General features: G+C 35.9%; 1 protein-coding gene and 1 pseudogene across 1 annotated transcript; both read left to right on the top strand.

Moving 5' to 3' along the window:
- The first annotated feature begins 3,301 nt into the window (after positions 1-3,301).
- On the top strand, positions 3,302-12,902 carry LOC113453590 (olfactory receptor 10A5-like; annotated as a pseudogene).
- Positions 12,831-13,766, top strand: LOC148124266 (olfactory receptor 10A4-like). The gene has a single exon (XM_087916136.1). It carries the CDS (start codon positions 12,939-12,941, stop codon positions 13,764-13,766), a length of 828 nt encoding a protein of 275 aa, XP_087772262.1. The 5' UTR covers positions 12,831-12,938.
- Positions 13,767-17,539: the final 3,773 nt, after the last annotated feature.

Below are 17,539 nucleotides of genomic sequence, written 5' to 3'. Positions count from 1 at the left end.
CCAAATTGTCCCCATTGGCTGATTTAGTTACCATGCCTATTCCTTGGCTGACCTTGTTACCAAGCTCTATCCCAGTTCATGAATATACAACATAAGTTATATATTTAAACTTTTTCAATATCTTCATTTCATTTTCAAACTTCATCCAATTTTGCATGCAAGATCTTTGTTATTCAGATCATTCAGATCATATTTGAAAAATAATGGTAGTTTTTTTTTTAAAAAAAATCTTTTCTTCATATAACAAAGCCAATAATTATATGTAAAAGGACGGACCATGAGGGGAGGTATATGAAATACAAATAAAATATTCTTTCATTTTTTAACTGTCCAAACAAGAAGGAAATGAGAAAAAAAAATCCAGATTACAAACTAATCAATGTGGTATATGTAGTACAATGCCGTGAAATATGTGGAGATTTCTTCATTGGGGTAACAAAACAACTCCTTCATAAAACATTACAACATATTTTTACTTGAAGTCAAAGTGTCATCAAACTATATGCACCAATAACAACTCCCAAAACCAGAAAAAACAGATTACCCGTAACAATAAGGAAGCTTCAATCCAAAAAGAGATAACTTTGGCGGAAAAAGAAATCTGGTCATGGAAATTGAATATGAAAATATCCAGTTTCTAGGTTACCCCCTAGCATTCATTTACCAAATCCACAAAATGAATTCCTGGGCTTGTGTCTTGTGATGTTGTTAAAGAAGTGGTCCCTAGCAACGTTTCAGCAGAATCTCATCTGCCATCATCAGGCTTCTGTATTCCTGTATTCCTTCTGTATTCCAGATGAGATTCTGCCAAAACGTTGCTACAACTTTAAAAGCACAACTACAATGACCTGGGAAAATACCTGAACAAAGCTGAATGCCATACATGTAAGTACCCACGAAAACTTAAGAATATATATATATATGTGTGGATCTTTGGTTGTTCGGGTTTTCTCCCGCGTAAGATTCGAAGTATCTAGGCAACGTTTCGATGAAGTCTCATTCATCATCTTCAGGCTTCTGTCTCCGGCTCTGTGCTTCTCAGAGTAATGTGAGATTGCAGCTGCTTCCTCCTTTTAACTGTACCTAACATGAAGAAGGACACCAGACCCACACCCATGAGAGCCACACAAGATGCCACCACCACACTTCCATGTAGAAAACAGACTCCCACCCACTCAGAAGATGAGACACGACCATGGACCAGAAGCTGCACGGCAGCTGCATCACTACCCACTTCAAACCCCTCCGAGCCATACATGAAGCAAACCGACACCCACTATGAAGATGCAGAAGGACCACGAACTCGAAGCCAAACAGCAAGATCACAACTCACCAGCTCAAATCCCCCAGCAACTAAGACTAACCTGAGCACAACCAAGCCCCCACCTGAACAGAACATGCCTCCAACCAATCAGAACACGGCTAACCCCCAACCAATCAGAACACAGCCAAACCCCTACCAATGAGAACACACCCCACCCAATCAGAACACAGCCAAGCCCCCACCCAATCAAGTCCCACCCCCACTGGCAGTTAAAGGAGGAAGCAGCTGCAATCTCACATTACTCTGAGAAGCACAGAGCCGGAGACAGAAGCCTGAAGATGATGAATGAGACTTCATCGAAACGTTGCCTAGATACTTGAATCTTACGCTGGAGAAAACCCGGCAACCAAAGATCCATATATATATATATATATGGATCTTTGGTTGTTCGGAGCTTTTCTCCGTAAGATTCAAAGTGTCTAGGCAACGTTCGATGAAGTCTCATTCATCATCATCAGGCCTCTGTCTTTGGCTCTTGCTTTTCAGAGTGATGTGAGGCTTGCAGCTGCTTTTTCTTTCTAACTGTCAGTGGGGGTGGGATTTGAATGGGTGGGGGCTTGGCTGTGTTCTGATTGGGTGGGGGTGTCTTCTCATTGGTGGGGGCCTGGCTGTGTTTTGATTGGTTGGGGGTGGCCGTGTTCTGATTGGCTGATTTCTTGCTGCCCGCTTCGAGTTCGAGAAATCCAGCCAATCAGAACACGGCCAACCCCCAACCAATCAAAACACAGCCAGGCCCCCACCAATGAGAAGACACCCCCACCCAATCAGAACACAGCCAAGCCCCCACCCATTCAAATCCCACCCCACTGACAGTTAAAAAGAAAAAAAGCAGCTGCAACCTCACATCACTCTGAAAAGCAAGAGCCAAAGACAGAGGCCTGATGATGATGAATGAGACTTCATCGAAACGTTGCCTAGACACTTTGAATCTTACGCGGGAGAAAACCCGAACAACCAAAGATCCACATACAAATACCCATGTAGAACCTCAGAAAACATATATATATATATATATATATATATATATATATATATATATATATATATATAATTTCATATATATATATATATATATAATTTCATATATATATATATATATATATAATTTCATATATATTTCAGAGGAGAGATTACATAAAGTCTTAGATATGGCAGACGAATCTTGAAAAACTCAAATCGCTAATGAATACTTTTATTTTTTTATAAGAAGAAACACCTTATCAATTTGACATCATCAAAAAAGTAAGATCAATATTTCATAATTTATCAAGGGTCATGCTTGGTTGTTGGATTTCTGATCTTGTGCATATTGAAGACAGTTAACTTGTATCTGTAATTAAATCTGTAACTTAATATTTAAATGATGTTGCATGGAATGTTATGAGAATTTTATTTTCAACTTATGTTAGCCTTTAATTGTTTTATTATAGGAGAGATGATGTGAAATCTATGAACATTTTGATATCCTCTTTAGAGGAAAAGGGACATTCTTTATTTAACATGAATAGATGATCATTGATGATAAGCAATAGAAACAAATGATATTTAGTGAGAAATAAGATGAACTAATTTCATCTTAAATAATTTTTCTTAGAACTGCAAACTCCCAGTTACCTGGGAGTGGTCAGAATTTCAGGGTAAATTATGAATATTATTGAATTCATTGAATTCTTACAAGGCATAGGCTCCTTGAAATAGTAAACAAACAAATAAGAGGGCCATAAATAGATTCTAAATATTAAAAATATACACAAATCAGTTCTGAGAAATGGTTGACTAACATGATACAAATGCAAAATGCATAGGATACTAAATTAAAATTGAACTCCTGCCCTGTTTCTAAATATTTGATTAAAATTAACTACTTCTGAATAAACGTACAAAATGTATGTCAGTAGTGTGTGAAGCCTATTTGTTAATTGCAAATAATTTTTTAATTCTATATTTAACATTTCTCTTTTGTTGCCAAGTTTCAACATGGATGATACCAAGAAAACAGACAACCACTCATGTCTCACTGAAATTGTCTTGTTGGGCTTTTCAGATTTCAAGACTAGGCAAGAACTGCTGTTTTCCTTCATGCTAATATTTTACCTCATGGCCTTGAAAGGGAACAATCTTGTTTTGATCCTTATCATTGTCGGTCCCACACTTCATACCCCAATGTATTTCTTCTTCTGGAACTTGTCCTTTTTGGAAATTGGCTATATCTCATCATCAGCCCAAAGATGTTACTGAACCTATTATCAGAAAACCAGATTATATTGTTTTGGGGCTGTGGATGTCAGATGTATTTCTTCCTTCTCTTTGGTGTTACTGACTGTTGTCTTCTTTGTGTCATGGCATATGACTGTTATGTTGCCATTTGCAAACCCTTGCAATACCCATATATCATAAACTACAGAGAATGTGCTAAGTTTGCTGCTGCCTCATGGGATTGGGGTGTTTTTGTGGTTTTGTGGCTCTCTGTTTTAATCTTCACCTTTCCCTTCTATGAGTCAGATAGAATCAGCCATTTCTTCTGTGACCTTATTCCTGATCTTTCTATTGGGAATTGTCAGTCTGTGCTCCATTCAAAACCCAGGAAAGAAACACTCAGACTCCAATGGTTAGAGCAAAGTTTTCTCTTTTACTAAATTTCAAAATGGAAGCTACAGGGAAGATTCTGAATCTAAAGAATTTGCCTCACAGATCACATATACAAAGATCACATATACAAAGGGATGGAATTGTTCCCACCCCCCAAAGTCCAGAAGACTCTTCCAATTAAAAGTTCTGAATATGATCATTTGGGCATCTTCAGGTGATGATGAGGCCTCTGTCCGTTTACCTTGACATATTTTGATAAAACTTCACAGCTGTGCAAAAGGAAAGAAAGCTAGGCAAGGAAATAGAAACTTAAAGACAAGAATTAATACTCCCCCTCCTCCTTCTTACCCACAGCACAGGAATGTAATACCTTCAGCTTTCTTCCCCTCCAAGTCCGCCCTCCCCCCATTACTAATGACAGCTGAAAGAAAGAAAGAAAGAAAGAAAGAAAGAAAGAAAGAAAGAAAGAAAGAAAGAAAGAAAGAAAGAAAGAAAGAAAGAAAGAGAGCAGTGAGCATAGCAGCAGAAAAGTTGTGGAAAGGATCTTGAGGCTGACATGAATCTTACCTGATGCATATAATAAAGATTTGAAATACCTGATTGTAAATGTATTAACAGCAGCTAGGATTGTATTTGCTAAAAACTGGAAAAATGAGAAAATACCATTGCAGGAAGAAATTATTAAGAAAATATTGGAATGTGCTGAAATGAATAAATTGACATTTGAAATTAGTGAACAAGAGGATAAACAATTTTATAAAATTTGGGACCTCTTCTATCAATGGTTGGATGATAAAATACAATAATAGAATATTTAGAATTTTAGATAATAATGAATATATAAAGAGATTTTTTTCTTTTTTATTTGATATCACATTTATAAAATGTCTTCAGGATAGATTTGGTATGATTATATGATTTGTTATAAAATAAATTACATAAATTATAGTTATCTCGTAAAGTATGAATGAATAAAATTATAGTCAAATGATTGTTTAATAGTGATACTAGGATATATAATTTTTGATTGATAATATGAGTTATTATGTAATGTAACTGTAATCGAGACTACGAAATGAATGTACAAAAACTGGTAAACCAACCGACACACTGTTTGTATATTTATGAAAGAAAGCTGGATGTTTTTATGTTTTGTTTGTCTTTAAAAACTAATAAAATTGTTTTTTTTTAAAAAAAAACTTTTACAGATTTCTTCTTTTCCATAGGGTGTCCCTTTAAATCTTAAAATAATAATAAAAAAAGTTCTCACCAAACCGACACTATTTCTCTTTCAAGTCTCTTCCGAACGGAGCTGTCCAAACTTCAGCAGCTTTAATGGCTACCTCTCTGCCACCGGCAAGAAGGGCTTCTCCTGGATCAACCAGGGACTTTGAGGTGTCCCTGGGATCGGCAGGATGCACTCTTCACTTTCACTGTCTCTTCGGGATGGTTTAGGTCCATTGGGACTGTCCAGAGGCAAAGATATTGGCTGCAATCTCAGACCTCGAGATTGCATGCCGTATCATCATGACGTCAGCTCTGCCCACCGATTGTAAATGTTTTAACAGCAGATAGAATTGTATTTTCTAAGAATTGGAAAAATGAAAAAAAAACCTATGCAGGAGGAAATTATTAAGAAAATCATGGACTGTGTCAAAATGAGTAAATTGACATTTGAAATTAGAGAACAAGAGGATAAACAGTTTTATATGATATGGGGTTTATTTTATCAATGGTTAGATAAAAAGACATGATAAAGAAATAGATTAGTAAGCCTTACAATAAAAGTTAATAGATTGATATAGAATACAATATACAATATATAACAATTGGATAAATGTATGATTAAATCATAATTAAAATTAGAATATCTCATATAAAATGATGGAAAAATAGTTTAGTCAAATGAATGTTTAATAATTGATATTACATAAGCACAAGCTAGATTGATAAGGTGAGAATTTGTATAACTTGTGAGTAATGGTAAGAAAAGGATAGCACAAGAGATTGTAACCAACTGACACACTGTATGTATATAATTGAAACAGGGTTTTATGTATTTTTTTGTATATTTGTTGTAAAAAATAAAAACTTTTTTTAAAAAATGATCTAATACAGATTGATTTTACAATAGACAATGTTGAAAAAGCACTATGCAATCTAAAACCATCTCTATCTATTGGACCGGATGGAATATGTGCCTACTTCTTAAAAAAGCTATCCACTGCCATAGCCAAAGCTCTAAGCATAATCTTCGACAAATCTTTCAGGACCAGCTCCTTGCCAAATCTATGGTCACAAACCACACTCATCCTCATCTTCAAAAAGGGAGAGCCCAGCCTCATTGAAAATTACAGACCAATCTCTTTATGCTGCGTCACCTGTAAAGTCATGGAATCAATTACTAACCAATACATTATCCTCCACTTAGAGACAAACAACCTAATCTCTAATAAACAATTTGGTTTAAATAAAAAACTATCCTGTAATCTGCAACTCTTACACTGCAAAAACACATGGACTACACAACTCAGATCAAAGCAATAGATTTAATCTACATGGACTTCTGTAAAGCCTTTGATTCAGTGGTACACAACAAACTACTCCTCAACCTAAAATCTTATGGTATCTCTGGACACCTGGATAACTGGATAGAAGCATTCCTGTCAAACAGAGGACAAATGGTCAAAATTGGGAGTATCCTATCAAATTCTGTACCTGTCAACAGTGGTGTCCCCCAAGGCAGCGTTCTAGGAACAACTCTCTCCATACTTTACATAAATGACCTCTGTGATCATATTAAGAGTAACTGTGTTCTCTTTGCTGATGATGTAAAGCAATTCAACACCACAAACAATACTGCTATCCTTCAAAAAGACCTTGACTATGTCAGAATGGTGAATCAAATGGCAACTTCAAATCTCAACAAATAAATGCTCTGTCTTATATATTGGCAAAAAAAAATCAGAAAATAAAATACAGGTTGAATAGTCAAGACCTTGTTGATGATCCAAGCTCTTTCAGGGATTTTGGAGTACTCATCTCCGTCATCTCTAATGATAGATGAAAAGACATTAAGAGTTGTTAACCTAATCTTATGTAGCTTTTACTCTGGTAATATCACACTACTAACTAGAGCATACAAAACATTTGCTAGACCAATACTCGAATACAGCTCATCAGTCCAGAACCTACATTACGTATCTGATATTAGCACAGTTGAGAAAGTCCAGAAATATTTCTTTTTTTTTAAACAAATTTTATTGATTTTACAAACAAAGAAACAAAACAAAACATCATTAAACATTAAAAACATAAAACCTCTTTCCATTATAAATCTTTACAAGGCATGTAACACATTGCTTTATATCACATACTTATAATTTATCCCATTTCCATATAAACACGTAAATTCCCTTTACCAAATTCCGCATTGTTTCTCTTTAATCATTATTCAATCATATTTCCTTTCTAATTTATCTGCTATTCAATCATCACATTTATATTGTCCTCTGGCTTGTTTATAATTATTCTCATCTAGTCTTCCTCCGAGATTTTATTATTTAATTCTTAATTGAACACACACACATAAGACATAAACATAAAAACATAAAACTTTCTTTTAGAAAGGAACTTGGCCCCAGATTACCTCTTTTTGTATGGACTTCAATTGAATTCATGCTCTTCTTATATACCATTACCTATCTTGTTTACCATTCTATATCTGTTATATAACTCCTCTCCACTTTTGCCTTGTCTTAATTCTGTTTTATATATTTAATCTTGCTTTAAAGAAAAATATTTTTATATCTTTTTTCCATTTCTCCATTTACATCTGTCTCATTTCCAATATAAAAAAGAATAGTTTCCCTTGGAATCACTAATCAGAGTATGATGCCTTTCTATCATTCCCCTAAATTAAAATTTAAAATAACACCTAAATCCCAATCAGATTCTGCTTAGTACATTCTACTATTTCAGAAACCAATACTACAATAAGAAATCCATAACAGTCAACACATTAATCCATTAAACTCTATATTTAAACTAATATTTTAAACATTCCTTTAGTATTTTATTAAAACTTAATATCATTCATTATTAAACATTTTAAAGTTATACCTTAATATTTTAGTCTTTTATTAGATCTTAAAAAGTTCTGATTATCTACTTATAATACAAATACCACTATTACAATACTCATGTGTACTTTGTAGAATCCCCTTTTTTTAAAGAAAAAAACCCATACATTACCCATTATCCCTAAAAAAATTTTCTTTTCTCCATCTTGTTTTATACCTTTGTAACTTTTTTCCCCCCTTTTCACTTTCCTTCTTAGCCCACCTAAACTTTTTACTCCCTCCTCTCCAAACCTCTTCTTTCTTGGTTTCCCCTTTCTGTTGCATTCCTCTTTCCTTTTGCTTTCTAGCATTCTGTTGTTTTTGCATCTTCTTTTTCTCTTTCATAAATATTTTTTTATTTAAGTCCTTCCTTTTTGCTCCTTTCTTTCTCCTTTCTTTCTTAATCACACCATTTAGTTCATTAAAAATGGCTTCTTCTTCCTCGGTTTCTTCCAGCTGTTGTTTAATTTGCTGACACATGACAAGCGCCATATCTAGGAAACAAAGGGCTTCTCCCATAATATCTTTGCCTTCTTTCTTTATTTTTAAATATTTTTTTTTTAGTTCATCAAGAGATAGAGCCATTTTGAACTGTTTCTTCTTCTCTTTCTGTATCCTCTTCTTATTATTAAGCCAATCAGTTATTTCCAAACTTAAAACAGTTCCCAAAAATCCCAAAATCCCGCAGTCATCAAACAGTCCAGGCAGAGTACAAACTTCTTCTTTTTACAATTTCTCTTCTAGGGGTGAAGTCAAATTAGGGAAAGAAAAAATGTCCAGTCTGTGCTTTAAATCTTTTTTAGAATTAATTTCTATTCTCTTTATCTTCAAGGCATCTCCTCCAGCAAAGTCTTAGAGTAATTTTTTTTTTCCAAGCCTCTCCCTTCCCACTTATAACAAAGGAGTTTAGGTTTTACCTTCTATTAAAAGGCAGGTTTCCCTTGTACATTTGTTAATTCCATAAGGGAGGGAGAGTAACTTTCCCTTTTCATCACTTTTCCTCGCTGCTGAAAACATCAATCGGGAACATTGTAGCATCCAGAAAAAAGCCAATACTTTCCCAGGTGTTGAATATGTCCTTAAGGTCCCAGTTCGACCAAGAAAAAACTTTCGTTTTAAAACTCCTTCTTCTTCCTCCTGCACATTCTTTATCCAGTTGCCGGCTTCTTTATGGCGGCCATTAAGACCGCCGCTCCACCATCTTGAGAGAAGGGGGTTATTGCGGGCTGGGGAGGCGGTTTGCAATACCCCTCAAGCCCTGTCCGGATCCCCCCTTTCTTCAGCTGTCCCAACAGGGCAGCCTTAGCCTCCAAATCCGTCAGGATCGGAGACACCAAGGAGGCTAGCACAGCAGGGATCACGGAGAAAAGCAAATCCCTGCTGTCACTGAAGCCGATAAACTGCAAGTTCCCTAGAGAGAGTCCAGAAATATTTCACAAGAAGAGTTCTCCACTCCTCTACTTGTTGCAGAATACCTTATGCCACCAGACTTGAAATTCTAGACCTAGTCAACCTAGAACTACGTTGCCTTCAGTCTGATCAAAGTATAGTACATAAAATTATATATTGTAATGTCCTACCAGCTTCAACCATAACAATACAAGAGCACACAACAGATACAAACTCAATGTAAACTACTCCAAACTTGATGGCAGAAAGTATGACTTCAGCAACAGAATGGTCAATGCCTGCAACGCACTACCTGACTCTGTTGTTCCATCCTCTAACCCCCCACCACCAGTCCTTTAACCTCAAACTATCCACTAATGGTCTCACCCCATTCCTAAGAGGTCAGTAAGGGACATGCATAAATGCACAATCATGCCTATCGTCCCTGTCTTACTCTCCCCATTTCCTGTATTCATACTCATGCTTATTCTTATATCTATTACCTTGTAAGTGATTGACAAATAAAATAAATAAAATAAAAAAGGTCCCTCAAGAATCATCCCTCAAGATCCAGCAACAGCCTGAAAGCAATTTTAGAAGCTGAGCTTCGAAGATAACTGGGTGATCTGAAACTGAGAGGCAGGGTTGTTGGATAAAACAGCTGTTTTGGTTTTTATTTTTTAAATGGACAATAAGGTTTGCCCTTCATTCCTTAAACAATTTATGACACCATTATCTATACAAGCTATAGAGGCTGTCTTTAGTTACAGCCTACCACCCCTTTTTGAAATTTTGAACACCATTATTGAGACTGTAAAACAACAGGGAGAGTGGATTGCTAGAGGCAGTCAAAATAAGGAAGCATGGAATATTCTTTTTTTAAAAAAAATTATAAGGATAAAAACTGTGGCTTTAACCTACTACTTTTAAAATAATTAGTTCTGTATTGTTTAGCTGTGGGTGGTTGAAGTCTGTCGATATTTAAGGGTTTGGATTGGCTGAGAAAAGAAAGAAATAATTAAATGAATAAACAAATAACAGTCTCTGACCACTAGAGGGAGCTACGAGGATGCCTAATTCTAAGCTGGTGTCGGGTTTTAAAACAAATTCTTGATCAGTTCTTGGAGAAGATTCATCATTTTGTGAATCAGCTAAAATATATTAACCCTATAGATATTAAAATAGAACATGAAACACAGCTAGGTGTAGAAAATGGAGAATGACTCTCTAAAAGAATTCAAATGACCAGCTGTCTGCAAGGAGTATAAATCTCTCCATTCTGCACCATCCAGTCAGAACTGAAGAAGCCTCTTGAATGAGAAGCGAAATGTCTTCAAAGAAAAAGCGGAAAGTCCAGTCACCTCTTGAAAAAGCACCTTTAGCATCCTAAAAGGTGTCTTTTTCTATAATGCTTTCAGGGAAAAGAATATCAAGGGACTGAAGAGTACTGTCCATTGCTGTCTCATTTTGTACTTATGGGACATTTTTTACGTTTAAGATTTAACTGGTTAACTATGGAGAATGTTCTTATGGATATTATTATTACCCTCGTTTATAATGTAAGTACCTGGAATATTGATTACATGAACAGCCTTTAAATTTTAGATGACTTCATAATATCATCTTTCTATTGGAAACAGGATGGGACATATTAAAAATGATTCTCTGCCCAAAGATTTTCTTTGTGTTTATTGATCCCCATGGCAGAATATTAAAAATTATTTATTTATTTATGTCATTTATTTATTTATTTTGTCAAGCGATTATAAGATAGCAGGTATAAGTATAAACATGGTTATGAATACATGAAATGGATACGAATAAGAAAAAAAGAAACAATAGGACAGGGACGGTAGGCATGTTGGTGCGCTTATGCACGCCCCCTACAGACCTCTTAGGAAAGGGTTGAGGTCAATAGTAGACAGTCTAAGGTTAAAGTTTTTGGGGTTTGGGGAAGAAACCACAGAGTCAGGTTTCGTGCGGTTTACCTTGAGTTTGTATCTATTGTGTGCTCTTGTATTGTTTTGGTTGAAGCTGAAGTACTCATTGACAGGCAGGACATTGCAATTATTAATACATTAAAAATTATGCCACTGGTAGGCTTTATTTTTTGGATTACAATTTCTGTAAGATCAGCCACATGGCAAATGATCAGGTAGAGACAGATGGGCTTAAAAATTTTTAGCAACGGGTTCTCTACCCGGTTGCTGGATGGGTGTGGCCATGGTGGGTGAGGTCTAGATGGCCTCCTCCACCATGTTGTGGGGGGATTTTGCCCTCCCTGGGCTCTGGAGGCTTTCCTTGATCCTCCAAGAGGGTGAAAATGGCCTCCGTGGGCTCTGGAGGCTCCCTGGAAGCCAGAAACGTTCCCTAAGATCCAGGTTGTCCTTTGGTAATTCAATTTACCAAATCCCCAGGAAGACTCCTTGTACGTCTGTCCTGAGACCTTGTTAGATTAAAAAGTCCTCCAATTTTTCTGGGATTTCAGATCTTCTGGAAATCCGCAAAAATATCTATCTTCTGTTCAATTTTGTGTGATTCTTGGAGTCTGCCTGAATAAGTCTGTGCTGTTTTCTTGGCAAGTTTTTTCCATAAGATTAATGCCTCATATTTTATCAGAGATTGTGTTTGGTGGTGTGATTTCTTACATGGGGCATGCTCAAGGCAAGAAATTTTGTTTTTAGAAGAGTGAAATAGTACAAGAGTTTTATTCTCAACAGTTTGTTCATGCATTGTCATGGGAAAGATTCTGACTGCTTATTTCAACACATTTTCATGCTCTGTTTAGATAGAAAAAGCAGCCTTTATCTAACAGGAATGGCTGGTCACTGATGATAAACAATGGGTACAAATTGCATTTAATGGAATATTGAGCTGTTTTTCATCTAAATCATTTTTCTCCAATGCTCATCCACTCCAGGATTCAGCATTTCCAGCCATAATCTCTATAAACAATGTAAAATTTGAACTGAAACAAACCAACAAGCAAAGGAAAATGTAAAAGAGTGGCACCTTCAATTAAACATGCACTATTAACTCAAAGAAGATTGATTTTAAAATCTTAAGATTGACAATTTTGACAAATTACTTCTGAGAAAGCATCCTATAATGATCCAATCTAGGTCGGTCCAGGTCCTAGAATGGTTTACATAATTCATAAGGATGGAATGATGACAGCCAAAATGGACACGATGCTAAATTAAAACTGTAGTTTTCCTTTTATATAGAACATCATCCAAGCTATTAATTCTGAGGAAACTGGCAAAGGAAGGAAAGGAAACTAAAGGAAGCAATATATAGATTTCTAATGTGTGAAGCCCATTACATTGTTAGTAATTGTAAAGAATAATTATTGAATTCATTGTTTAATGTTCCTCTTGTTTTTAGCCTTTGATCTGGATGACACCATGAAAAAAGTCAGCCAGTCCTGTCTCACCAAGATTGTCCTTCTAGGCTTCTCAGATTTCCAGTCTATATGAGAACTTCTCTTCTGCCTGGTCCCCATATTCTATTTCATGGCTTTGGTAGGGAATGTTTTGATCTTGCTCCTCATCTTTCTCAGTCCTACTCTTCACACCCCAATGTACTTCTTCCTCTGGAATTTGTCGTTTTTGGAAATTGGCTACACTTCCTCCATCAGCCCAAAGATGCTAGTGAACTTATTATCACAGAAACAAACTATATCCTTTTGGGGCTGTGGCTGTCAAATGTGTTTTTTCCTACTCTTTGGGATCACTGAGTGTTGTCTTCTTTGTGCTATGGCATACGACCGCTATGTTGCCATTTGCAAACCCTTGCAATACCCTTATATCATGAACTACAGGGAATGTACTATGCTTGCAGTTACCTCATGGGCCATTGGTATCTCTTTGGGTTTGGGGCATTTAATTTCAATCTTTACTCTTCCCTTCTGTTGGTCAAATAGAACCAGCCATTTCTTCTGTGATCTTATGCCTGTTCTGAGACTTGCTTCCACCAGTACCTACAAAAATGAAGTGTCCATTGCTGTTTTAACAGTGGTAGTTGACTTGACACCATTTTTGCTCATCCTTGTATCTTACACCCTCATTATCTCCACTATTCTCAGAATGCCAGTGGCCAAGAACAGGCACAAAGCATTTTCCACTTGTTCTTCACATCTCACTGTTGTCTTCATTTTCTACGGAACTGTCATTTTTACATATATTCATCCAAATTCAGAATATTCTGTGGACACTAATAGATTTCTTGCCCTGCTCTACACAGTAGTGACCCCAAGGTTGAACCCCATCATTTACAGCTTGAGGAACAAAGAGATAAAAGCCACTTTTATGAAATTAGTAACCAAGAAACAGTCTTCCTGAGGTAATAATCAAATTGTATCAGTTGGTTTTGTCATTTCATTAGATTACAATTTTGTCACATGTATGTATAGGCAGAATAAAGCTTAGAAGATGCCAGACCTATGGAATAACTCTGGAATAATCTAGAGGTGGAAACAAATTTATTCAAAACAAGGGGAGAACCCTGACAGGAAATGTAACAATTATTTTGGTGGCGTGTAAGTAAAGGATTCACTGGCAATTTCTTTACAAGGAAGGCTGCTAGATAGCTTGAAAAATGTAGAGGAAAAAAAGGAGGAGAGGAAAGAGGAGGTAGTGTTTAGCTCAGAAGGACTGAGGTAAACGAAAAGAAACTTGAGATCATATAGGCTCAATGCCAGAACAATCCACCGATGACAACATCCTCTCCTACTGAGGAACTGATAACTCTTTGTCCATTGCTAGGGTAAATATTTTTTAAAAAATTATGCTTGGACTAGTTAAAGTCCAGTTTGAGGAGATAAGGTTAATATTAATATAGTGAAAGTATCTATAGATATCAGTCTATTTCCTTCATAAAATAAAAAAAATGAATGGGAATCTAAGAAATTTCAAAATTCAATGTATAAATACAGTTTTATATACATTGGGTAAATCACGAGCACTTTAGCAAATGAGTTTATTTTTGTGATCGCCCCATTGGAGCCTGGCTCTGAGGATGAGGATGAGATGGAGCTAGGGCTGATGGAGGAAGATGGCATAGCTCTCTGGCCCTGGAGGAACAACTGGAGGAACAGTTGGAGGCAGTCCTGGGTCCCTCAGGCCTGGGAAGGGTCAACAGCAAAGGAGAGAGGATGCAGAACAACCAAGAGTGGGGGGAGCAGAGGGAAGGCAGCAGAGCAGAGGAGTGATGGAACTCTGGTGATGAACAAATACCTAAGCCTTGATCCCCAAACATGGAGAATGAAGAAAAGATGGGATGATTGCAGGGTGACTGGATGACTTGGGAGGGGGGCACCCTGCCCCTCTTCACAAGGCCTACCTGGGGAATGAGATTTAAAGAGACGCCATTAGGAGGGGCGCTTGTCAGGAACAAGCATTGTCTTTTCTTAGTATTATGTGCTGTTATTGACATCTGGACACTTTGCTATGTCTTGCCCTGCTTCCTTTGCCCTGCTCTCCTTGCTTGCCTGGCCTGGCTATGTGCAAACTCACAGTGACACAGTTCTGCTCCACATTGTGTTGCAGTCCCAGTGAACTCTTCTTGTGACAAGGACTTCTTTGTGACTTATGATCCATTTTTCACAGTTATAATCTTTGCAGCATCCCCCCCCCATAATCATGACATCAAAATCCAGATTCTTGGCAATTGGTTCATATTTATGACCTTTGCTGTGTCTTTAACTTGTTCTTCTTCTAATTTAATTTCTAATAAATATCCTACAGTTTTTTAATCACCTTTTCATCAGTACCTGTCAAAATCTTATCTAAATCAGTCAATTTATCATAGAAACCTTCCATTTTAGAATCTTTATCATACCTTTAATGTATTTGTGCATATGAAAACCAATTCATCTTTATATCTTATTCCTCTAATTTTTGTATAGATTTGAGTTCACCCTTTTCATTCAATATTTCACCATATCTAACTGTTTCTTCCTTTTTGTATATTGTAGGATAAGAAAATGCTTCAATAGTCGATAACCAGACTGGAATTATCAAATAACACTGTCTTTTAATCTTCCCCCAGTTTAACCACAGAGACTCCCGTATATGATGTCTTCTAAAATACCCCTGTGTTTTAGTTCCTTTATACCATAAAAAAGCATGCCACCCCAACAACAAATCATGTCCTTCTAATGTCAACAATCTAGTATTTCTTAGTGTTATCCATTCCTTAGCCCACATCAGATTTGTAGCTTGATAGTACAACCCCCAATCAGGCAAACCAAATCCTCCTCTAATTCTAGCATCTTGCAAAAGTTTCAACTTTATTCTCGCTTTCTTACCTCGCAATATATATTTCAACACAATTTTATTTAGAACTTCAAAGTAGTCTTTTCCAAGCCTAATTGGAATTGTTTGAAACAAATATAAATTTCTGGGTAATATATTCATCTTGATTGTTGAAATTCTCCCTATTAGTGACAGTTGTAAATTTTCCCATTTTGCCAGATCTAGTGCTATCTGCTGTTTAAGTTTGATATAATTATTCTCTTTTAATGTACTATATCTTCAAATATATCCCCAAATACTTAACCTTGTTCATGACCTGAATTTTCAATAGGTCTGCCAGTTCTTCCTTTTGTCTTAATAGCATATTCTTTGTCAAGATCTTTGTCTTATCTTTATTTATTTTCAAACCAGCCACCTTTCCATATGTCTCTATCTTCTCTATCAATTTTGATGCTGTTTATAAAGGATCTTCTAAGATGAAAACCAGATAATCTGCAAATGCTTGCAGTTTAAATTCTTCCTTTTTGATTTTCATTCCTTTTATATTCTTTTCATCTCTAATATTTCTGTTTAGCACTTCCAAAGTTAACACAAACAACAAAGGTGATAGTGGGCACCCTTGTCTTGTTCCTTTTCTTATATTGATAGAGTCTGTCAGTTCTCCCTCTATCATTACCTTTGCCATTTGCTTATAGTATATAGCTTCTATTGCTTGAATAAATTTTCTAGCAAAACCAATCTATTCCAACAGTAATAACAAGAATCGCCAATTCACATTATCAAATGCCTTCTGTGCATCTAGAAATATCAGAGCCATTTGTTTTTCAGGATGTGCCTCGTAGTATTCCAAGGTGTCCAAGATTACTCTCTTATTGTCTTTAATTTGTCTCTTTGGCAGAAATCCATTTTGATCAGGATGAATAAAATTATTTAAATATTTTTTAAGTCTTTCTGTCAATATTGAAGCAAAAATTTTATAATCAGCATTTAGTAGAGAAATGGGTCTATAGTTCTTAATGGATCGGCCTCCTCTTTTGGAATAAGTGTAATATAGGCTTTTGACCATGATTTAGGTATCTTCTTCTTTAACATAACTTCATTCATAACTTCTAGAAATGGAAGATTCAACGATTCTTGTAATGTTTTGTAAAATTCTGCTGGAAGTCCATCTGGGCCTGGTGCCTTTCCATTATTTTGCTTTTTGAGTGCTTCAGTTAACTCCATCATCGTTATATTGCTTTCTAACATTGTTTCAGTCTCTTTAGGTATCTGAGGTAAATTAGCATTCTGTAAGTATTGTTTAACTCTTTCCTCATCAATATTCTCTTGCATATATAATTTCCCATAGAAGTCTTGAATGATTTCCTTCTTCTCTTTACTACCATAGCAAACTTGGCCTTGGTCATCTATTAATTACAATATTTTCCTTGATTCTTTCTCCTTTCTCAATTTGTATGCTAACCATCTACCTGGTTTGTTTGCGTCTTCAAAGTAGTTCTGTTTAGCACCTCTAATTTTCTGTGCTAATTCTTCTTTTTCTATTTGACCCATTTTATGTTTAATTATATCCATTCTTAGCTTGATGGCCTTTTTCTGTGGCATTTTCTGTAGCTCTTTTTCAAGTCTTTTATGCTCATCCTCTAAGGCCTTAAGAGGCCAGTCTTTTCATAGTATTCCCTTTCCTTGTATAGTCTATTATCAAGCCTCTAACATATGCCTTCATTGTATCCCATACATTCTGAATTGATGTATCTTCTTTTTTGTTTTCTCTAAAGAAAAAAGCCAATTCTTTCTCCATCCACTGTGTGAAGTCTTTCTCCTTTAAAATAGTATTATTTAACGTCCATCTAGATCTTCTT

The sequence above is a fragment of the Pseudonaja textilis genome, chromosome Z, assembly GCF_049901715.1.
Source record: "Pseudonaja textilis isolate UNSWEBS1 chromosome Z, rPseTex1.2, whole genome shotgun sequence".
Lineage (NCBI taxonomy): Eukaryota > Metazoa > Chordata > Lepidosauria > Squamata > Elapidae > Pseudonaja > Pseudonaja textilis.
This window is presented reverse-complemented; position numbering and strand designations above follow the sequence as displayed.